Source organism: Paramisgurnus dabryanus, chromosome 2 (genome assembly GCF_030506205.2).
Source record: "Paramisgurnus dabryanus chromosome 2, PD_genome_1.1, whole genome shotgun sequence".
Lineage (NCBI taxonomy): Eukaryota > Metazoa > Chordata > Actinopteri > Cypriniformes > Cobitidae > Paramisgurnus > Paramisgurnus dabryanus.
The window spans coordinates 39,133,397-39,156,914 of NC_133338.1; the positions used below are offsets into that span (position 1 = coordinate 39,133,397).

The window sequence follows — 23,518 nt, forward strand, 5'->3', positions numbered from 1 at the left end:
CATTTATAAAATTAAGTTCGCGTAAACTCAAACGTTTTGGAAGTAATTAAAGGTTTTGTTAGAAGTGTATTTACTATGACGTCATGGAAATGGGGAAGTACTCTTTTTCGTTTATCTACATTTTGAAAGTGATTTTCTTTGAAGGTTTTGCAAGTGTTGCAATTTGAGGAAACTTGCCTCAGGCATTGTTTCATTCAATGGCTTCGATTTGTATTCATAACCCTGAACAAAACAAACTAAATTAAACATTGTTAAATAATTCCATTCTGGCAAATACCCATGTCATAAAATGCAAATTTTAAGATTTTATTTTTTCATTATCCTTTACAAAAAACACCCACACACACAAAGCTACTTGACACGTGACATTTAGGAAAGGAGTTAACTAATAGCCTGATTGCTAACACCCTCTAGTGTTCAAGCTCCATACTGCACTTTAGCCTTAAGCTCTTTTGTGGCAAAAAGTGTCTACAGTATAGCATAATAGCAGCAAGCACTTGCTCTTGAAGAGATGCATTCTCAATAACCAGAGCAATGAAGTTGGCAATGTCAATAAAATCCACTGTGCCCAATGCTGCCATCACATCATACAAGGCAACTCCATAATGATCTCAGGAAGAGGTTTGAAATGGCCACTTGTCATCCAGCTTCCCAAAGCACCACCTAAAACAACAGATGTAAAGTACTTTATAAATTATTTTGTTACCATGCTCAACAGTCACATACCTAGTCTGTGAAAGATGGCATTATAACTCCACCCTGGAATGAAAGTGCATGAAAGTTCAAGGATTGGAAGAAAACAGAATCATGAGCTAACCAACAGCTATACCAGCTATACCAACCAACAGCTATACCTCCAACCAATCCCCCTACAAATGCACCACCTGAGTGGTTGCTCACATGGTTGCTCAAAACAGAGTTGAATAACATCATCTTTTCGACTGCTCATTGTGCTGTGTTGAAAAATCTGAGAAACAACAAACAGCTAAATCACCCTTTTACACAGAAAAAAATTATAATAATAAAAGGCTTGTTGCAATTTAACCAGCTTTGGCAACTTTCATTTGATAATAGCCTACATTTTTATTTATGTTGTTTCCAAATTTTTACGGCAATAAAGGCAATAAACTATTGCCTTTAAAATACAAAACAAGTGATTATTTATGTCTTTAGTGCCTCACGCTTATGATAAAACTTTTATTTGAAAATAAAATCTAGCTTATCTCTTCAACAACTACAGATGCTTGTTTAAGTCACTTTCAGATTTTCTGTGAATTTCAGTGCTAGATGAATTGATTGATACACAAAGAACACATAGTCACAATAGTTTCAAAAGTTACAGATGATTATTCCACGAAATAGACACCATATTAAATTATTTACATATTAATAATTCATCATATAGACTGTAATCATATCAGTGATCTTATCTTTACTATTTTATCTGTGTGTAAAATAATTCATATAATCATAGATGATATTTGAAGAAGGTTGTCACAATTTTATCCGCTAGGGGGCCACCTCGGTTAAAATTCCAGTCACAGTGTCTTACGTTTACGATTGTGTATTGGGCCTATGAGTAATATTATGCGATTTTGTTTAAAAGGAGGTTGATCTGTCATATCTGCTATTACCATTTACAAGTTCTAACTCCAATAATGATATCCACTTAGAAAGACAATTTTTTCGTCAAGCTCAGTTTAAGGCTGTTATTATGCAACATCAACAATCAGTCAATGTCGTGTACTTGAAAACTATTCCAGTTACTGTTTAGGACTTCTAATACAACAAAATATCTCCGTTGTATACGATTTCTTGAGAACGCATGTGAAGCTGACAGACAGCTGTTTATAAACATCCGCATGTGCGAACACCACATGCCCCTCCTTATGGGTGGGGTTTGGTGACGCAATCTCAAGTACAGTCAAGAACAAAGGGGGGGAACTTTGGGTACATAAACAAGTCGAGACCGTATACTGAAGGAGCAACCTGGATATAATTTTTCAAAAAGTAAAGCTATTTAATAGAATCAACTCAGTCAAATTTGCTATTAAGGTAAGCGTTCTTTAACATCTTCTGCACGTATCTTATATTTTTTATTTTAGGTTTTGAAATACTTCGTCGTTTCTGTGCACTGAGGATTGTTTTAGTCGTCAAACACTGAAATGTAATTAAACACTATTTAGTAACCTAAAACATTATCTTTTTACAGATAACAAATACGAGACGACAATAGCAATTCGGATAAATGATCTTGTTGTTACTAGATATTATGGTTGCAACACTATTATAGTTTGCCCGATCGTAGCAGTCTTCGCACTGCAAACTCTTTTTATACAAGAAAAAAAATCTGTAAATAGTAATGCAGCGCGAAGACTGCTACGAGCAGGCAAACTATAATATATGGCATATGCAGGGCTTAAAAACAGGACCACTATGGTTTAAATGGCCAGAACAGCTGATCGATCCTTCCTGTCCCACTTTACTGACGTGTAATGAGTTATTAAAAATATTCATTCATTCCTTAAACTGTTAAAGTGATAAAAAAGATAAACGTGATATAAATGACTACCGTGAAACATCGTCATTTAGGTATAAATTCCATTTGTTGTTTTTTTACTTTAAAAAATATTAACTTTTAAAATATTAATGGAGAAGTCAGACTGTTTGGCTGACCGTTCATGTCCCCTAGTTTAATCGGTTGAGTTTAATACAAATGAGTTTAAATAAGATAATTGTAATGTATTTAATATTTGTAGTAATAATGTATGTAAATTGTAGTAAGACGTCATTATAGACCAATTTAGAGGAGACGTCACAGCTACGTCACTGCAAGCTGCGCGCGCAATGCGGTTGCAGAAAAACAGTGGAAATGAATTAGACACGAGTGAAAAGAGCAAGATAACTCACTGGAAAATGTCAGGTTGTGCTGTTAAGTGTCAGAATAAGAATGCCAAAAAAGATGGCTTTCATTTTTATAGAATACCATCGTCAAAGACATCATTTGAAGATAAACGTAGGTGTTTATGATTACATTAAGCCCTTAAACGGACAGAATGGAGCGAGGAAATCATCTGGAAATCTTTTAATAATTAGAATAGAAAATAAGTAGAGAAGATGTCCGGTGTTCTGTCGAAGTCTGTTCCCCCCATGTGTTTCTTATAGCGTTTTTATCATGTTACAATTATAATTTATTAAGAAAGAAATAATAAAAAACAGGAAAATTATGAAATATTTAATAAACGCTATTATATACAATACATGATAGTATTGCTTTTACATTTAGCGATTCAGACTGTAAAAATATTTGATTTAGCAAAAAAGAACAATACACATATACATTACATACATGCATATCAGTAGCCAAGCCATTTAAACTTTTTATCTATCTAAAAAAATAAACGTAATGTGATTAAAACGCTATAAGAAACATTGCACTGAAGGGAAACATAAAGGAATCAGACTTCGACAGAACACCGGATCCATAAAAATCACGGTTTAATGCTAAAACACTTCACAACCCTACTGCGGAGCAGTCACTTTCTGCAACCAGTTTGGCTCCGCCCACAAAAAACGTCATCTCTGTTTGCAAACACGAAATTGGTCTATAGCAGGGGTTCTCAAAGTCCGGACTCCGGTCCGGATCCGGACCCGACGGGAAATTAATCCGGACCCGCGTCCATTTCATATTACAAGTGCACTAATTTGTATGTGATTAGCAAATGCACACATTTAATCACTTTACAAATGCATCTTAAACTGGTAAACCATTCGTTTAGTTTTTTTTTTCTTTTTAGATTTAAGAGTATTCCTGGTCCGAAAATAAAACGAGTTATTAAAAAATTTCCTGTGTGACGCTGTAGCCATCACACCCAGATATTATGCACAGCTACTTCATGTACTATAGCTTTTGATCAGTAAGTCCTTATCAATCTGAAATCACTGTTGGTTTGATTCATTTAAAACATGCATTTGAAAAAGCAACACTCATCAAACATAATCATTATACATATTCTTTATTATCATGAAAATACCTGAAAAAGTTTGAAGAACAGCAATATAAATATATCCTTAAGACATTTCCTGAAGCTGCGTGTTTCTGGTTCTTCGTCTGCAGCGCATATTAAGTTTCTGCCCGAGAGCGCCCCCTGGCTTTTGGATGTAGCGGCATTTCACCGTACTTCTTTAAGAAGCGTAGCAAGCATCATCAGCCAATTTATAGGTGCACCCCTAATTTTGGTCAGTGTCTCTGCCTACCAACCACACTTTTGCCACGGTTTATGCATCTGATGGAGAACAAGCTGTGCCATTTCTCTAATTAGGTTGCTCTGTATTTTTCACCTGGTTACTTTTGGCATATTTCTTGTGTTTATGTTTAAAAAAAATGTTTTACTTTAAATGCAAAATACACTTATGTTTTTCCCAAACTATTTGTGTTGATTTGTTATATAAACAAATGATTTACATAAAGTTTTTCTGGACCTATGAAAATGATGAGAATTCAGATTTGGACCTTTGAATGTAAACTTTGAGAACCCCTGGTCTATAGGATGACTTGCTTGCTGTGCTTTAACCAGTCTGTTCTTGTTCCAGAATAGGTCGAGTTACGTTTTGATTGATGTATGAATTTGGTCAAAAATAAACCTAATTTTAGAAATGAATTCCAGGCAATGTTAAAAATACGTCATGTATGGAAGGGAACACCGGCTGTCTCGACCGGCTGATATAATGCCAGGTCAGCAGAACATGACCTTAAGTTACGCGATGCTCTTTCCAGTGTCTAATATGAGAGGTTTGACATTTTCTGCGGTACTTTCCATCAACAACTTGTATGCCTGTTTAACAGCGAAATAAAGAAAGGTCGTTGCATGATATATGCGATTGGGTACTGCTTTATCGTTAGAGAGGAAGCATTGCAGTTGAGTTGGAATCCTCTAGAGGGCAGCATGTAAGGGACAATAATGTACACCTAGCTGAATGTTATTGCAAAATAAATCCCCGCAGGGTGATCCACTCTTGATCACAGTGTGTTTATTTTGCGATAACAACTGGCTGGATGTTTCCTTGTATGATTATACAGTTTATTGCACATAGTAAAAACAATTATACACACCCTTACAAACAATTGGAGTAAAACCTTGATGGTACTCAATATTTTATTAATAATGGTAATAAAAACATTGTTACTTCACTTTACTAAAAACATGGTTAAGTTGCATAGGGAGAATAAATGGAGATGAAATGTTGATTTGAAATGTTCTGAACATTTGTAACAAATTCAAACCTGGCACGAGAACGGAGACAGCGTTGTGATACATTAAATACACAATATGATTTTTGCATTAAAATATCCCAAAACGACTAGCACAGTTTCATATATTTATTTTTTACATGCATATTTACATTATCCCAAATGGTTTCACCAAGTAAAAATGTATTGTATGCAAGTAAAAATACTATGCAAGTATACACTATAGTATTTAATAGTTTTATCAAATCACTATATTTAATACTACAGCTGCAGAATTAATCAAATTATGGGTGAAACAATTACATAATTGTCAAAAGCCTCAATTACAGCTGTCCATTTGTGCTCATATCGTGAGTTTTGGCAGTATGTTCTGGCACCAAACACAATGGTGAATCAGAGATTTTAAAATTGATTGTTGACATTGACGTGTCCTTTAGTCATTCATTTTGGATTTTTTTCTAACAACATAAACTGTAAAAAAAGTTTGTAGAAATTACAGTTTTGTTGGCAACTGTTTGCCAATAACTTACCGTAGATTTAAATTTCTGTTATTTACTGGCAACATTTTATTCAAAATTACATGAACATTAAACATTAACAAGTAAAATAACAGCCACATGCAAAGCATTCTGGAAACCAAAATGTTTTTCTGATATAAAAAACAGAAAAAGGTTAATGAGGATTCTGGTTCCCAGAATGCTTTCCATGAGGCTGTTATTTTATAGTTTTATTCTGTAAAGACAAAGACTTGTTAATGTTCATTTAACTTTAAACAAACATTTACAGTGTAACTTACATAACTATTTGTTATTTACATTTGGATGTTTAGAATTTAGCTTTGCAGATAGTTATAAAACATACAAAACTTTAATGTAAAATCTACTAATCAGTAATAATAATAATTGCAATTACAATATCAAGGTGAATAACCAGCAATAATGTTTTTGTTATAATCATGCCTCCACTGTACTTTTAGGTAGTACAGCATAAACAAAGGGCTTTTGTGGACCAAACTTAACTTCCGGTATAGAATCAATAACAACAGTTAGTCCTTCCAGAGTAGATTATTTTTAACAACAAGCAAAATAAATAACCAGTAAATTACCTTAGTTCAAATCATAGCTAAAGCATATCAGCCATTACATTGAGCTTACATTAATGTGTCAAATTAATGTATACAATGAGAGCAACAGTTCCTTCAAGTCTTGCCAAATCTGCAGAGCGGTGATCCATGCTCACTGTCTCCCCTTGTCTTTTGGAAAACAAACGTTTTTTTTCCCACAAGGTATTTTTTCCTGACGTCAGTGTTTTTACTCAGACCGATAAACAGTTAACTTCGGGCCAGCTGTGTGACTGCGGCAACGCATGTGTGTCCGATGAAACTATCTATAGCAGGGGTGACCAATCCTGTTCCTGGAGATCTACCCTCCTGCATATTTAATCCCAACCCAGCTTCAACACACTAACAACACGACTTTAATTTTTAGCGAGCCCTGTAATGATTGATCAGGGTTTTGCCAAACTGGGGAAATTGCAGGTGGTTTGTGAGTTGATGAAAAACAAATAATTAATTTCAAACATCAGAAAACTGAGAACATATGCAATATGGACAGATACGTTTAGGGTCCAATAACAGGTAATAATAATAATAACAATGTAAAATACGGTAAAAAACTTGAAAGGATGAAAAATAAATGTTTTTATGTTAAACATACAAATGTGCTATTAAATTATTGAAACGTATAACTTAAAAACTCAGAAGGTACAATAAGTAAAAAATGTAGGTCAAGGGGTTGGTATACATTTTATAAGGTGTACACTCTGCTGCGCTGTTTTAACCCATGGTTTGGTAAAATATGGACAAACCTAACCACTGGTTTAAATTAACCTAATGTCAATTATACAACCCAAGAAACATGTAATCAACTACAGTATAAAACAATTTATTACGAGAAACACTCAAGTATTTTTTTATGTAGGGTGTAATAAATATTTTTTTTACTTTCTGTTTTTTTCTTAAAGATCTGATTTATCAAGAACAAAAATGATCGGTAAAATCATTGCACAGTTTGTTGGCAGCGTAGAGGAGAATCACAGTGATGCTGTAGTTGAAACTGAAGACTATGCAAACCTACTTGAGCTTGAGGATGGGGAATGGGTTATCATAAATATACAAGGTGAGTGCTTTCTGATTTTCAATATGTTTTTTTTTACCTGTTTTAAGGGACTTGATACACCTATTCCACTGTAACATCAACTCATTAGGCATAGTAATGAAAGATAAAGTCAAAATTTTACAACCAAATGAATTTAAGCATTGGAATTTAACCTCAGATGATCAGAAGGGTTTTGGTTTGAGGCATTGGCCTTGTATTAAAGTTTTTTCATTAAATTGAAATAATTTCTGCTTTTGTGTATGCAGAGAACCAGTCAGTTGGTGGCTCATGTGAGGCAAACACTTTGGAAAACTTGTTGATTGAGCATCCCAGCATGTCTGTGTACCAGATCAAGCCTGATGAGGAAGACATCGCTTCAGAAGAAGAAGTGGAAGACATGACTAGGTAAGATTTAGGACCGATCCAAGAGTTTTAGTCTATATATTCATGAGGTAGGCTAATTTTTCTTATGCAACTTAAAGTGGCATTTGCAGCATTTAGTTGAAAATGTGTAGGGAATAATCACGTAGACAACATTTTAGGAATACCACGAAAGGTTCTATGTGCAGGAGGTCACATTGCTTTTAGACATAAGATTGACAGTCATACTTTAAAGATATGAGCAAAACAAGTCTTATGATGTCACATTGACATGCAACCTATATCTTTTTTTTAACCGTGTCTGTATTGTCAAACTTTTGCTTTAGGTCTGCACCAATCAGACGTCACGTTTCTTGGCTAGCTGCATGGGGCAGCCCATTGCCCTGCAGCACGATACTGCTTTCAGAGCAGCGTGCCAGAGTTTATAATGAGCATAGAAAGCTGACCCGTGGCGCCCTCAACAGGCAAAACCTTACAAAAACACGCTTTTTATCTGAGCGCCGCTATGGCTTCTTCAAGCAGCCCACTCAACGCCTGTACAACTATTGAGCTTTAGTCTTTTTACATAAAAAAGATGAAATGTTTTTGCTATGTGAATTGTTGTTTTTATCTTCAAGGGGAATATTGATAATCTGATACTTTCCCCCTGTGAGTCTGTTACAAATTTAAAGTGTCACTGTCTGAACACAGGGTGTTTTTTTTAAGGTGGATGTCTCATTGGTAGTCTAACACTGATATAACTCAGTAACATAAGCATGCGTTGAAAATTCAGTTGGATGATTCAAAACATGACCATAAAGCATTGGCATTAGCAGTGCTTTAGTATTTAAAGAGTGCTTATCTGAAAGTGCAATGTAGTAATGTTTGTGTGTTTCTGCTTTGCTATGGTGCCTAAATATCGTTTAAGTGAGATAAAAAAAAAAATTCTTGAAAATATTTCAGTGTTGAAGCATATGAAAAGAAGGCAAAACAATGTGAAGCTACATCTTAAGCCTTATGTTTGCATGAGTGAAATACCAAAGTATTTGTTGTGATTCATACCATTACATTTTTGCTAACATTTGACTTTGTAAATATAAATGCATTTTGAGGTTTTATTTTCTATCTTCAAAAATACATTTGTAAAATCTTTATAAAAAAATTAAAAATATTTTTTCATCACATTAAGTCTTGTTTTTTTTTTTACTGTATTTGAATTTATTAACCAAATTTTCTTGTTCTTCCGTTACAAGAAAACAAATACTGTATCTCTTGTTTTAAAAGCTTTGCCTTTAGTTACTCCCGAAGTTTGTGCATCTTCTCCATGAACTTTTTCACTCTCTCTGCATCCAGACCATTTGCCCAGTAGCCATCTTTTTTGAAGTGGGAGCCAATGATCATAGCACCTGCTTGAAGGTAGTGCTCCACATTGCTGTGTGTTACTCCAGAACCGATAAGAACAGGGATTCTTACAGACTGGGTAACCTCTGAAAAAAATTACGATAATTCACTTTCCTAATAAGCAGTGCAAAAAAATTAAATAGTTTGGGCAAAACGTTCATGTAAGGACATCGTTTTGCTACGTGCATGCATAAAAAATACAAAAACATGTTTTTCCTTTATTGTAATGAGTATTTTGGCAGAATGTGCCCCCATCCTCCATCTGACAGATTCCCCAGCCCAATGGATCAGAACTAAGGAAGGCAATAGGCAAATGTCCAACATAGGCAGCAGGGCAGTGTCAGACTAGGCTGGGCTTGGTTTTCATGCCTATGTTTACAGCCTTCAATGATCACCAGCCATCTGGAAGTGGGATTTAAAATAGCTAGCAATGCTGTTGTCTATATTAGCCAATACAAGGTCATTGGTTGTGAGGTAGGGCTGAAAGCAGACTGTCTGCTCCATGGGGCTATCACCAGGGCCAAGAGACTTTATGGCATCCTTTTCTCTCCAAGGAAACTACTCTCTTTGTGACCTTAAACCCAAATTATGCACAAGTTTTATGTGTATGTGGTAAAATACTAGGCCGATGGGCTCTATTATAGTAGATATTAGTGGCAAATTAACCTTGAAAGTATGAGTCTGTAATTAGGACTAAAGATTCTGAGGTGAATGTGAGTGTGTTAAAGGAAAGTAGTAGTAATAGTTAACTTATTAATAATAATGATTTCAAATATGTAACTTTACTCCCTGTTTAAAGGGACATGTGAAAACAAATCTCCTATTTTCGCAGAAAGCATACAAAGACATATAACAGAAAGAAGGGAAGAGAGAGATAAAACAGAGAATTGGAGAATATTGACCTAAAGCATCCAAAATTACCTCTGTCTTGGCAGACTACTATTAATTTTCTTAGTTTTCCTGTATGATAAACTGATGACTAAAAAATACCTGACAAACGATGTTTATATCAGATGGTTTCCATTTAGCTGCGTGATTTGGTTTCATTTCGTGAGATGCTAGGGTGCTGCAGATAAATGTCAGGATGACATATGAGATAGGTTTGTTTGTACTGTAGCAATTCTGAATTGAGTAATTCAAACATGCATAGTTCACTAGATCCCTGATCTGATTTAGGGAATCAATCACAGTGTAGCCTAATAAATCAAAGAAAGATACATACTGCAGAAAGGAAAAGCGTATTATATAGTAAAACATATAAATACACACTATAAAGTTTTGTTTGTAAATAATAACAACGGTTTTCAGCCCTTACACCTGGCATTTTTGTAGATATAGGTAGATGTGCGGCAAACCCACGGCATTGGTTGAGCCAGATGTTGACATGTCAGACGGCTCATACAAACATAGTACTAAAAGAACCACAGTATTTACACTTTTCTATAGAAATGGTTTCCTGACCTACTTTTCTGCAGCTCAACTGACAGTGCATGCTGTTAGCAACCCCTAAGGCCATGGGTTAAATTCCCAGGGTGTAACAAAGGTTTATTACTCATAAAAAACGCGCTGAAAGTTAAAAACATCTTCCAAATTTGTAAATGTTTGATTGCTGCTTCTGCACATTACATATATATGCACATATATTTTAACATTAACACGACATCTAAATCACCTGTCAGACTCACCACTTAATTCTTCTGGATCAGCTTGTGCTCCAGTTGCCGTTCCTGTGACGATGACACCATCAGAGAGGAAGAACTCTGCTGCTTTGGCTGTTTCAGCTATACTCACATCTGAAGTGAGGGCATGAGCACTAAAATGACAATTATTACTTCACTTACTTCATGTGATAGCAAAAAATTACGTGACAATCAATTGGCATTGCAAGAGTTTTCACACCTGTGCTTCTTCTTGATGTCTGTAAAGATCTGAATGTGCTCTGCTCCGATGTGTCTACGGTAGCGCAGTAGCTCACCAGCACAAGCATTTAGCAGGCCTTCATCCGCTACATGCGAAAACACAAAGCCCTCTGCACGGATAAAATCCAACCCTTTGAAGGGGAGTTGCAAGTTAATATTTGTAAAATATTATTTGATGTAAATTGTAGAAAAGTCAGGCATTTGTGACTGCTTTTACATTCTTGTGAACACCTGATGCCAAGGCAACGGCCAGCGCTGATTTGTTTGCAGCAGAGAGGATCTGTACACCAAGCGGCCAGGATGGATAAAGCCTTCTTACGGCAGCACACACTGCGGTCATAGATGCACACACCTCTGGACCCACCTCAAGGGTGTAAGGAATATCATGCATGTTTTCAATGATCACGCCATCCTGTCAAGAGAGGATTGTTTAAATTTAGCACTCAGAGTGACACATCTGACAAATTACATTTGAACAAACAAATTGTCATTTAATCGTGTGTTTACAAAAAATAAAAATGTTGAACCTGCTCACAACCATGTTGTTTATAATCTTCTGTAAGACCAAAGAAACCATCATAGAAATTGTATTGGATTTTATGGTTATAGCGGGAGTTGTATTGGTTTTAATGAAAACTATAATGGTCTCTGTGGGTCTCTACTGGTCAGAACAGATTGAGACTCTACTAAAATAATTTTGTAATGATTTAAGATGTACAGCTGATGACCCCTAGTGGTATTTGTAATGAAAAATAAGAATTTCTATTCGTTTGTTTTCAGCAGTGTTGTTTAGTTTAGTTAGTATCTCAATTTGAATGATCCTTGCAGGTACCCGTTCTGACACATTGGCAATAAAATTTTAACCACGGTAATGGTTATATATTACTTAAAAATACAAGAAAGCACAATATGATTATAATACAAGCGCTTATTTCTACATGTTAACCACGTACAAGCCCTGCTTGGTGGTAAATTTCCGCTTCTCGGCATGCTTTCTCTGTGATCCCCGATACAGTTGCGTTGTTTAATGGAGTCCCTTCAAAAAACAAACAAGAGTTCAAACTTTTACCAATGCACTTTCTAATACAGACTCCAGAAAAACAAACACCTTACCAGGCAGGGCTTGGACGTGAATCATGCCAATGACATTTGATTTAAATCGTCCGAAAAGTTTTAAAAACTTCATTTCTTCCGTCCTACAATACCCAGATTCGGGAGTACATTTGATGATCACGTGACTGGTCAAAGGTTATACTTACAAAAGTGTTGCAATCTAATAGTGACAACAAAATTAAAAAATCGACATTTTTAATATTGTATTTTAAAAAGCTATTATATACTGTTGTACACAATGTATTTGTTAGGAGCCCCAGTCATTCTAAAGTAACTGATTTGCATGCGTTTGGCTGATACAGCAACTGCAACAAACAGTTACGTCTACGTTTCATCCACTTTTCCAACACGTGACATCTCAAACGGTCAAACGTGCATAACCAAAACATCGCATTTCCCATATTCCCGACAAGATATTCTAATAAAATCCAACTATTTAACGCAATCGCACGGATTGTTTACTTCTTGAGCTTGCTAGCCATGTGCTCTTCGAACTTCCTGAGGTTTAGCGCCGCCCCTCCAGAAACGTCATCAAACACACGCCTGTTTTGCCGGCAAAATTTTTCGCGTTTCTTAACTTTGTTTTGTTGACGAATGCATGTTTGATATATAACACGGGGATTTTTGTGGTTGACACGCACCGGTGTATATCGCGAAACTGCATCGATCGCAGTTGTTTGCTGTTGTTATGTCGGCGCGGGGATTTTAAATGACCCGCGTTGACGGCCCCTTTTAGCCTCGGCAGGCGGTTTATAAGACAAGGCGCAAAATTACTGGCGCCAGCTCAGAGCGAAAGGACTGCGGAACACATCACAACCATATGCTGGGAACATACACATCGTTGGGTCAGTTTTACTAAATAATGTTTTGTGCAATACCCTACTAACTCCTGCATCCGTGGATATCTGGAGAGTAGTAATATTCAGAGAGCATCATATTAAGGTAAGTACATTACAGACATATAGTCATTGTTTGAAGTTTTTTTTATAACTACTACTATGTTTGTGGTGTATATTATGGATTTTAAAGGATTTCATTTGGAAAACAAGTTTGGCGATGCTTTTGTTTTTCAGCGTAAACTATTGCGAGAGCGCGTTTAATGAAATGAGGAATAGTGATTGCCTCGGCCATTTTCTGACTCCCTTGGGTAGAGCGAACTAACCCCGTTCTATTTAATAAAGCAAGAAACATATTAACATATAATAGGATTATACCTAAAATATAGACTCTGTAGTGCATATATATGAGATCTGAAAGTCATCTGTTGCGTTTTTGGTGTAGTTTTGCCCTCCTGAACATTGTTCCCAGTTCTACTTCCCCGCGCCCAAAGCGCTTTGTGAAGACTTGCATGAGGGGGGTTGGGATTAAACGCCACAAATCGGACATTTTTATAAAATAACACTTCTGTTTTTTAGGCTCTCTTCATTCAAGAGAGACACACGCGTGGATATCATGCCAAGTAAGAAAGTGTAAGTTTCGATTTCGTGTCTTTCTAAGTGAGTTTTGACAATCGGTGTGCAAGGAAAAGTTCTAGCATGAGCTGGCCAGTTAGCGACTTGCACAGAGTTTTCGTCCAGTTGTTTGGAAATGTAACATTATTATTTTCCATACAGGATACAAACAGAGCAGATTAACACAACAGATGAAGCTCCTAAAGCAATTTCTGTGCGTCCAAGGAAAAGGAAAGCAGACGTGGCTATTGTAAGAAACATTTTGCTCATCTTTATGTTCTGTTATGAAGGGTGGCATAATGGGAACTAACGTTTGATTGTTGTTCTTCTAAATCCACAGCACTTACCAGATCCAGATGAAGAGGTCACGGAGATGACCAGAAAGAAACCATGTGCATCCCAGGTATGAATGAAACTTGTGCTAGGACAATGTGGTGTCCATAGGCCTCACTGGTCATCACTTTATCAGTGATGCTAAACCAACTTCACCATGCATGTCATTTTAGCATTATTCTGTTTGTAAGGGTTGGACGGTGTGACTCATGGGCAAAATTAATATTTCTGTGTGATAAATGCAAACAAAGATGACTTCAACTTTAATAGTGATTTTATTTTTTTTGTCCATGTCACCATATGGCAATGCCATTTATAGGGTTAATGCCATTGCTTGACTTTGTCTGGTGAGCTTTCTGTGGATCAAAGAATTTCTTTTTCACAATTGCTTTGTTTCATGCCTGTCCCAGTTGCAGAGGGCGGTCTGATGTATTTGTTTATATCCGTTAGAAGTCTTACCTTTTTTGTCCTTCCTCCTTTCGTACTCTTGCTCAGGCCTGCTGGAATCCTGACACAGGTTACACAAGCCCATGCAGGCGGATCCCCACACCTGATGAAGTCGAGGAACCGGTTGCTGTTGGCAGTGTGGGATTCGCACAGTACACCTCAGAAAACATTTTCATCACTCCCCCACGCTCTACCCCTCTGCCAGCCCTCTGGTGAGTGAGTTATGACTGCATTTAGTTACCTAGATCAATACATTTGCATAATTAACTATTGCTCATCCTGTCTTACAAGACCTCTTTTACACATCCCTAGGGACCCATTTTAGGGGTTAATATCTTTAAAACTATTAGTGCTGTTTATATATTGTTTAAACGCTGTCCTCATGTTGTGGCGTATTTCAAGGCTTTGTTAAATGTTGCCACAAAGTAAAGGTGTGCTTTTATCTATACTTTTTTTATAGTTGGGCGAGCAAAGATGACGTGTGGAACAACCTGCTTAGAAAGGACAAAATCTACCTAAGAGATACACGTGTTATGCAGAGACATCCAAATCTCCAACCCAAAATGAGAGCAATTCTGCTGGATTGGCTAATGGAGGTTTGTAATTCTTGTTAAACAATTCACACCTTTTAATCTCATCTCATTAAGAAGGGTGGGACTACTGCAACCATTTTAAATTTTGTCTGGACCTCTGAGGTTTACAAAGGCTGTTCCCAAATGCAGCATAATGCTAATTTGGAGCACAGCTTACTTGTCATTACAATTGGTGTCGAATGATGTTTGCCATTGTGAAGTTTTGTTGATTGTGGGGGGAGTGAGGGTTTCCCCCATAAGATGAAATAATGACATCATGGTCATTGGCCCATTTATTGTCTTTTCAGGTTTGTGATGTGTATAAATTACACAGGGAAACGTTTTACTTGGGTCAGGATTACTTTGATCGTTTCATGGCCACACAAGAGAATGTAATGAAAACAACACTACAGCTCATTGGCATCTCCTGCCTCTTCATTGCTGCCAAAATGGAGGTATGATTCCCTGACCCTGAACATACAATATTGGTGCAATTTTCATTCAGTTTCAGTAGTTGTAAACCTGAAAAATAATTGGGCCTTTTGTGATGATCCAAAGGAAATTTACCCTCCCAAAGTGCACCAGTTTGCTTACGTTACTGATGGAGCCTGCTCAGAGGAGGACATTTTCAGCATGGAAATTATCATCATGAAGGTAGATCATCATTATTTTACCTCAATAACTTGGACATACTTTCAAACACTTTTAGTATGACTGCTTAAATGATACATTTTATATCTAATCTACTTGATTTCCCTCTCTTAAGGAGTTGAATTGGAGTTTGAGCCCTGTAACCCCAGTGGCTTGGCTGAACATTTACATGCAGATGGCCTATTTGAAGGAGCATGCTGAAGTTCTCGTGTCCCAGTACCCGCAGGCTACATTCGTACAAATTGCAGAGGTAGGGATACACATATTTTAAGGATCCGCAGACTTGAATTTGTTTCTTTTTTCTAGGTATATGTAAAATACACAGAATCTGCCTTTTCCTTGTTTTTCACCAATTCTAAGACTAACTGCAAGTTTTGTCTTCTCTTATGTAGCTCTTGGATCTGTGTATACTAGATGTAAAGAGTCTGGAGTTTTCGTGTAGTCTTCTTGCAGCTTCAGCACTCTTCCACTTCTCATCTCTGGAACTAGTGATTAAAGTTTCAGGTATTGTGACATGTTTTTTTCTTGTAAATTCCTTGGAATAGGGCATGCATGTGCAGCAGTGGGGTGATAAACATTTGGGATGACAAAACTGATTTCAATCAGTTAAAAATACATAAATTTAAATATTAAAATGAAATGTAATATTCAGCACTGTTATGATCACTAGATACATTTGTAAGATTGATAATGCTTACTTTTGTCCAGGTGCCTAGATTGCTTCCCTTTTTAAAGATGTAGATTTGCAAGCACTATTTCAAAATAATGAAACTTGAAATTTAAGTTATCATTGTCACATCACTTTCAACATTAATGCATATAATATTATTTTATAATGGATAAAATACTTATTTGTTATAGGCAATATGTAAAGAGGATGTCTTCTCTGTTCTAAAACGTTTTGACCCCACTGTTTCATTGGACTGAAACACAAACATAGGCTTGAATCCGTGTTTGATTTTGACCTTAATTGTTTTTTTTGTTTTTTTTTTGTTGGCTCCAGGGCTAAAGTGGTCCGATTTGGAGGAGTGCGTGAAGTGGATGGTCCCTTTCGCCATGTCAATCCGTGAAGTGGGCAGTTCTGCTCTCAAGACATTCAAAGGAATCGCAACAGATGACGCTCACAACATCCAGACTCATGTGCCTTACTTGGATTGGCTGGTTAGTTGACTTCTGCTTAAACCTATTCGTTTAAAGCTTGGGTTATATTTTATTTACTTGGATATGTTATCTCAGAACATTGGTTCTCATTCTTTACGCATGCCTTGTGCGTATGGATATTTTCACAAACAAATTGTGATTCGTCAAAAACTTTCATATCAAAATTTCTTCTAAATGTACGCAAAAATTCAAGAAAACATAAAATTACTCATACGTAATAATCACGTACGTTATTATAAAATACTAGGCTATAATTATAATGATGTTGAAATATAAAATTTACATGATTTCTTTATTATATTTTATTATTATTATTATTCATTATTATAGATTATGCTTATTTTTTTCTACACACATAAAGATGCACTTAATGACAAAGCTTCACGCTTTCCTTCCTCACTTTTTAAATCTCTATATGAAAGCGTCTGCTTAATGCCTAATGTAAACGTCATGTAAATGTAATGTGAAGTCCAAACGAATATCACTTTATCTCCTGTCTGTTTTATTTTAGATATAGATGCGCGTCTCTGTCATATTAATTAAATGGCATATATTTGCTAATGCATCCAATACTTTTTTACTACACAGATTTCTTTTCAAGCTCTTGCTTCTATGACAAACTGCAAAAAAATTTTGTGGACTAGCGCTGCAGAAAGCCCTTATATGGAGCTGTTTGGGCATGTACACTCCAAATTTACTAACGTCAGAACAATTATAAGAACAAATTCATGTGCGTACGCAAGCAGTGAGAATTAGGTGGAAATTTTTTGTGAGAAGTTCAAGTGTGCGTATAAATACGAAACAAAAACGTATGCAATTATTAGTGAATGAGCCCCAATGACTTCAGAGCATCTAAATGTCTATAACTGAACATAAGATTGAGACTTTTGGTCTGACGTTTTCTTGTGTCATGTGTTTCAGGGACGGGTGCACTCCTATCAGCTAGTGGACGTTGAGAGCAGTCAGAGGTCTCCAGTTCCATCTGGAGTACTCACTCCACCACCTAGTAGTGAGAAACCGGAGAGTACAGTCTCTTGACTTTTATATGGATTAGGGGACCGTTCTGACTGATGGATTTAAATGAAATGCAACATACACAGAGTGGTGGCATTACGGGATGCACAGGAACATTGATTTTTACATGGATTGGCATGAGATTGTAAACCAAAAGCATCTTGTGCTTTTTTTATGTGAGCCTGGAAAGATATATTTTGTTTTTAATGGTCCAAAGGTTTGGTGTTTTTATTTTTGTTAATTTTACAAATGTAGACTACCTGCCAAAATCTTGGAGCTGTTATTGGCTCCGATTGCTGCTAAAAGAGGGTGGGACTGGAGCAGATGGAAAGATGACCACTGAGATCCCCACACAAATATGGGCATGGATTTCTGTGGCTCAGGTTGCCATTTGGACCAGCAAATCCTGACAGGTTGTCATGGGGACTGAAGTCTCCATTGCCAGAAAGGACCAGAGAAATCACCAGCTTCAGAAGCTAGGACTCAGATTTTTATATTTAAGATTTTTCTCTGGTTGCCTCCTTAAGTATGTGTTTGAACCAAATCTGATCATTCCTTTTATAGGTTTGTTTTTAACATGATGCTGCTACATTTCATATGTCTAAATAAAGCAACTGTCTCAGACAGTTTTTTTAAGTTTAATAGTTTTTGTGTAAATTCTTACAGAAGTGCAACTTTACTAAGGTTTCGTTCACCAGATTATTACACTCTAAATACAAACGGTGCTAAATGGCACTAAAAGTGGTTCACTAGCTCATAATCAGAGGGAAACCATTTTAAATTCCGTAAAGCACCTGTGTCGAACCATATTGTGCTCTGTAGAACCATAACTGGTACTATTTCACCCTGTATGGTTCTTCATAAAAATGGTTCCCCTATGATTACCAGCTTGTAGCTTTTAGTGCTATATAGCACCCATTTCCCCCTTTTATAATGGAACTAAACAAAGTGCTTGTTTTTTGTGTTTTACTGTTTTCTACATTAGTTTGGATGAATTTATGTAAATAACATTGTGAAATGTAACATCTTTAATATTGAGTAAGGCCACGTCAAAGATTGAAATTAAATTTTCATGTTCCTAATATAATTATTAGGTTACACGACTAAAGCCTGGATATACGTGCTAACTTTTTTTTTTAACAACTACATATTACATTTTAAAGCATTTAATTTGTTAGCATGTGAACACCCAAAGTTGATGTATTGCAAACAGAAAATGTTTTAAACCGAATTACAGCTAACATTTTACATTAAGCACCACTTTATGGTGTGTAATTTGATGTGCATGTTCAAAAGCAGGCTGATTTGATCATTAGCACAATTTATTATGCCATTTATTAAGTTGACCTGGTTATCGAAAAGCAGTCAATGCAGATTAGGGATAGATAATATGGAATTACATGCTGCTTATAATCATGATTTAGTATATGTGTTAGAAAATTAGCAGGACTGAAGTGAGGCATCATGTATAAGATCTAGGAAACGTCACAAAATGGTGAACAGGGCCTGTAATGGCTGTCTCACTAATACATTTACATACACAGTGCCCTCTGCTTGCCGTCTGAGAGCAAGTGTTACTGCGAGACCTAGGACATGATCCACTAGATGTCAGTGTGATGCTTTGTCTGTCAAAATCAAGAAAGCTGGACTTGAGATCTGTGAGCTCCTCAACAGATGCTGCTGAGACAAGGGTAATTCATTACATTGCACACTGACAATCGCTCCGCTGCTTTGGTCTGCCAATGTTTGGGTGCTATGCTGGTGGCAGGAATCTGCTTAAAGGGATAGTTCACTGAAAAAGTAAAAATTTGTCATTTATTTGGCTTTAGGTTTTTCCAAACTTGTATAAATTTCTTTGTTCTGCTGTATACAAAGGGAGGTATTTTGAAGAATGTAACCAAGCAGATCTGGGGCACCATTGACTTACATAGTAGGAAAAATAATACTATGGAAGTGAATGGTGGAACAGATCTGTTTGGTTGTAAATTTTTTAAATATTTTCATTTATGCTCAAGCAGTTTTGGTTATGGCTTTATCGTTTAATTATTTAAAATCACAAAAACCCAAACAAGACTATTTGGTTTAGTTTGTCTAACAATGACAGTGCAGTGTAAATAATAGAGTACAGTGTATAACACAGTAACATCCACACATGTTGCATTTGAACAGTTGATAACAAAATTATTTTGGAGAAGTTTCAATGAAAGTTTCTTAATATGCTGATTTCTGATCAGAAGCTTTGTATTTCTCATGCTAAGACCTTCACCTCACTATGGAGTTCACATCACTGTTCTGTATTTAACAATGTGGCAGCAGGATGGCTAACATGCAGTCTCTTAAAAGAGCTGTTTGGAGGTCAACAATGAAGAGGAGGAGGGGACTTCTCCCAACAGACAGACCCTGGGGGCTGGGGGGCCCTTAGGCAGGCAACAGCGCAACAGCTGTTATGTGCTCAATGGCCCCTTTTGTTCTGTCTGCACAGACGCTGGTGGCAGCAGCAGCAGGTGCCCATTGGATGATCTACCAGTCACCACTGCCAAAAGTCACACCTAGTCAGAGCTGTATGGTCCCTGTCTGACATTAATTTTCATGAATATCATACTATGACATGATATTCAATAATAAAGTTGCTGATAAAAATTTTGGCATATGTAGAATGCTTTTTCTTAGACGGACAGATTAGTAGAACTTTATTGCTGATGTTGTTGGACATTAAGGAAACTTTCAAAGTGATTTGACACCGGTTTTCTAGCGAAGGGGTTAACGTAAAATCTCTATGTTTAAAAGCTTAGTCAATTGCAGAAGCAGGAACGGCTGTTCTTTATAAGGGCCAGCTTTTCCAGCCTTTGAGTCAATTGTTATTGAAGAGTTCAGGTCCTGTCAAGGTTGAAATGTACAAGATGCCTACATGCATTAATTTAACAAGTTTTTGTTAAATTTGTCTTTTTACAGTATAAGGTGGAAAGTAGTTTGTTTTACTTACTTTAAATTTTACTAATTTTAGGCAAATATAACTTGTTTTTGATTATTAGCAGGATATCTTCATCAAAGCCCTCTAGTGTTCAGAGAGGCAGTGAAGGGGTTTTATTTGCATACAAATTTTCTTTAATTCAAATGGCTTAATATTCATTCTCATTGTCATTTAATGTAAATGTAATGTTTAAACATTTGGGAGAACCTTTTATCCAAAGGGACATACACTGCTTTATAAGGATAGATATAGATATATATATATATTCTTTAAAAATAATTAAAATTGTATAAAAAAAGTATAAAAATCAACAAAATGCACAATACACAATTCTTTAGTTAGATAATAATAACATATTCCTGTTTACCATAATCTTGACTCTAAATTACGTTTAACTTACATGGCACCAATCTTGTGACAAAACCATAGACTGTAAAGAAATGAGCTGTCAAACTGAACTGTCAAATAAGCTTTTCCGCCTAACCACGTGGCAACAACTTTGTTTACACACGTGACTTGTTGAGCGTCGACTAGTAGGAGGGGTTTACGAGCCAAGCAAGGCAGCGGGCGTGTTAACTCCATGTGGCGCTGCGCAAGACCTATTGGCGAATGACATTAAAATAACGTGAGACCGACTCGAAAAACAACATTTTGAAATCGCTCTCGCGGTACTTTGATGTCACATGCGTTCAGTGCCGATCATTTTAGGTGTGTTAAAGAAAAGTAGGAAAAGTAGACAAATATACTGGTTAGAGTGGATAGAAATGTGCTTATACGTCTAAAAGACACACAACTAATGCATAACATTTTTGTATCATTTATCTTTTCATAAAAATGCATCTAAAATAATTTTAAATATTATTGTAAAATAATTATTTAATTTCTGATAATGTAACATAGAAAAAATATATATCATAACGTTTAATGCAGCTGTAATTGTACTGAAAATGTTTTTATGACACCTTTGAGCATAATAGGCGAGGAGATTAAAGCCAGGTGGCGCTGTACATCTGTACGTTCATTTGTAATCCAGCATACACCATAGAAGAAGAGCGTCAGGTTTTCGCGGTTTTTTATTTCGTGCGTATGTTCCTCAAGTAAAAAGTTTGAGGAATAAACGTAAAATCTTCTATAATTTAGCAAATGCGCACACGTTTGTACTAACAGCTCTAGTAACCTAGACGTTGTTTGGTTAAACGATAAAAAAATTCACCGGAGTTTATGCCATTTCCAGTGTTAAAATACAGGTAACGTTATGATATTAATTATCGTAATTCCATGGGTTAGTTAGTTATCCATTATAAAATCTAAAAGTGTTATTTATACTTTTGTATTGATTATTTATTTTATATTATAATAGTATAGATTATTTAAGGTCTTATAATTTACTTGATCTGAATCTGGGTGTTAACTGTCTGGACTAACTTACACCAGATGTGTTTCGTTTCTTGACTTCGACATTAATGACTTATGAATAACGACATAAAAGTGGAAGAAGGTTATGTAAAGATAGCACGACAGGATTGCATAAAAATAACAATCAGAATCTAAATCCCACATAACGTTATATCAACATGACTGCTGCACAAGGCTATGAAATGAATTTAATTAGCTCACGTGCATTTCGAAGACTTTTAAAAACACGACATGGATTTGTTTAAACCATGTAAAAATTGTTCAGATAAGTGCAATCCCTAAAAATGTATTCATTCTCATTTTTTCGTATAGTAAAACATATTTTAGTTAGAGTTAATTTGTTTTGAAGTTTTGAATTTTTTATAAATTACGAATAAAACTTAGGTTAGGCCATATATTTGACCCTATTCTGATTGGCAGAAGTCTGGACTCCATAACAGGTTCATTGGCCAAGGTCCACCCAAGAGGCCATCTTACTGACATCTCTAAGCAACTAATTTTGTTCTTGTTTAGAGGTATAAAAATGTGAAGTTGATACCTGCATCTTATACCTGCACCTGCGTCGATACTGTTTAGTATGCAAAAATCAGTAGTCTAACGTACATGAAATTAGTTCTGTATGTCCAAACCGACAGAATATTTCATCAGCTGGATAGTCTGATGCTGCTCACTCTGATTTTTTTTAATGCGTGTTGGATGAACACCTTTCTATCCCATAAGGGCGCAGCAGCTGAGAGCCCTAAATTCAAATGGTTAATAAATAAATAAATAAATACATGTAAAACTGTGTAAAACTTTAATTTAGTGTGCCTTAAACACCAGATTTTCTGTCAACATGGACTTAATTTCTGAGACTAAGACTAGGCAGACTTAAAAAGAAATGCAGAAAAACAATTTGAAACCATTTTAAATTATTTTCTGGTAAACTATCATTTTTAGTACACATAAAAAAAAGAGTATGTACAAGTAATTTGTATATAGTTTTTGGCTCCACTCTTTCTTAAAAAAATAGTAAAATGAAAAGAATTGATTTTATTGTAGCACTCTCACAAGATCAAAAATGTATTGTTGGCTGGTATATTGAGTTTTCTCAAAAAAGCTTGTAGGCAGATAAGAATCTGCCCCAAACCTGTAATTTCTTTTTTCCCTGTTATGCTTCGTACAGTCCGGTCTTCCCCACAGTGGCTTAATGTTGGAGAGTGGCGGTTACCTGCAAATGGGACTCAGGTCATCAAAGCTGACTCAGACAAGGAAGCACCAACACAAGAGACCCAGACCGAGGGGCAGCGATGCAGGGGGCTC

The 23,518-nt window shown here is 36.0% G+C and overlaps 3 protein-coding genes across 3 annotated transcripts; 2 read left to right on the forward strand and 1 right to left on the reverse strand.

The window, feature by feature from the left end:
* The first annotated feature begins 1,900 nt into the window (after positions 1 to 1,900).
* LOC135778744 (uncharacterized) lies at positions 1,901 to 8,949 on the forward strand. The gene is made up of 4 exons (XM_065289278.2): positions 1,901 to 2,055; positions 7,274 to 7,428; positions 7,674 to 7,812; positions 8,115 to 8,949. The coding sequence occupies exons 2-4, from the start codon at positions 7,296 to 7,298 to the stop codon at positions 8,335 to 8,337; spliced, it is 495 nt and encodes a 164-aa protein (XP_065145350.1). The 5' UTR covers positions 1,901 to 2,055; positions 7,274 to 7,295; the 3' UTR covers positions 8,338 to 8,949.
* Positions 8,950 to 9,063: 114 nt separating this feature from the next.
* LOC135778743 (uncharacterized protein F13E9.13, mitochondrial) lies at positions 9,064 to 12,646 on the reverse strand. Its single transcript, XM_065289276.2, has 6 exons — positions 12,201 to 12,646; positions 12,041 to 12,123; positions 11,319 to 11,499; positions 11,068 to 11,218; positions 10,854 to 10,981; positions 9,064 to 9,254 (listed from the first exon to the last, which is right to left on the reverse strand). The coding sequence occupies exons 1-6, from the start codon at positions 12,271 to 12,273 to the stop codon at positions 9,064 to 9,066; spliced, it is 807 nt and encodes a 268-aa protein (XP_065145348.1). The 5' UTR covers positions 12,274 to 12,646.
* Positions 12,647 to 12,716: 70 nt separating this feature from the next.
* ccne1 (cyclin E1) lies at positions 12,717 to 18,472 on the forward strand. The gene is made up of 12 exons (XM_065289275.2): positions 12,717 to 13,142; positions 13,616 to 13,669; positions 13,814 to 13,901; positions 13,992 to 14,054; positions 14,480 to 14,643; positions 14,892 to 15,027; positions 15,312 to 15,458; positions 15,562 to 15,657; positions 15,770 to 15,904; positions 16,047 to 16,158; positions 16,658 to 16,815; positions 17,737 to 18,472. The coding sequence occupies exons 2-12, from the start codon at positions 13,653 to 13,655 to the stop codon at positions 17,851 to 17,853; spliced, it is 1,233 nt and encodes a 410-aa protein (XP_065145347.1). The 5' UTR covers positions 12,717 to 13,142; positions 13,616 to 13,652; the 3' UTR covers positions 17,854 to 18,472.
* The last annotated feature ends 5,046 nt before the right edge of the window (positions 18,473 to 23,518 follow it).

Bases quoted from the DNA above. Each gene is read 5' to 3' on its own strand.
- LOC135778744 (XM_065289278.2), top strand. From the start codon at position 7,296: ATGATCGGTAAAATCATTGCACAGTTTGTTGGCAGCGTAGAGGAGAAT. The intron at 7,429-7,673 runs GTGAGTGCTTTC...TTGTGTATGCAG, and splicing joins GGTTATCATAAATATACAAG to AGAACCAGTCAGTTGGTGGC. The intron at 7,813-8,114 runs GTAAGATTTAGG...CTTTTGCTTTAG, and splicing joins GAAGTGGAAGACATGACTAG to GTCTGCACCAATCAGACGTC.
- LOC135778743 (XM_065289276.2), bottom strand. From the start codon at position 12,273: ATGAAGTTTTTAAAACTTTTCGGACGATTTAAATCAAATGTCATTGGC. The intron at 11,500-12,040 runs GTACGTGGTTAA...CTCTCTTGACAG, and splicing joins TTTACCACCAAGCAGGGCTT to GATGGCGTGATCATTGAAAA. The intron at 11,219-11,318 runs GTGTTCACAAGA...TCCCCTTCAAAG, and splicing joins GGCCGTTGCCTTGGCATCAG to GGTTGGATTTTATCCGTGCA.
- ccne1 (XM_065289275.2), top strand. The intron at 15,028-15,311 runs GTTTGTAATTCT...TTGTCTTTTCAG, and splicing joins TGCTGGATTGGCTAATGGAG to GTTTGTGATGTGTATAAATT. The intron at 15,459-15,561 runs GTATGATTCCCT...GATGATCCAAAG, and splicing joins TCATTGCTGCCAAAATGGAG to GAAATTTACCCTCCCAAAGT.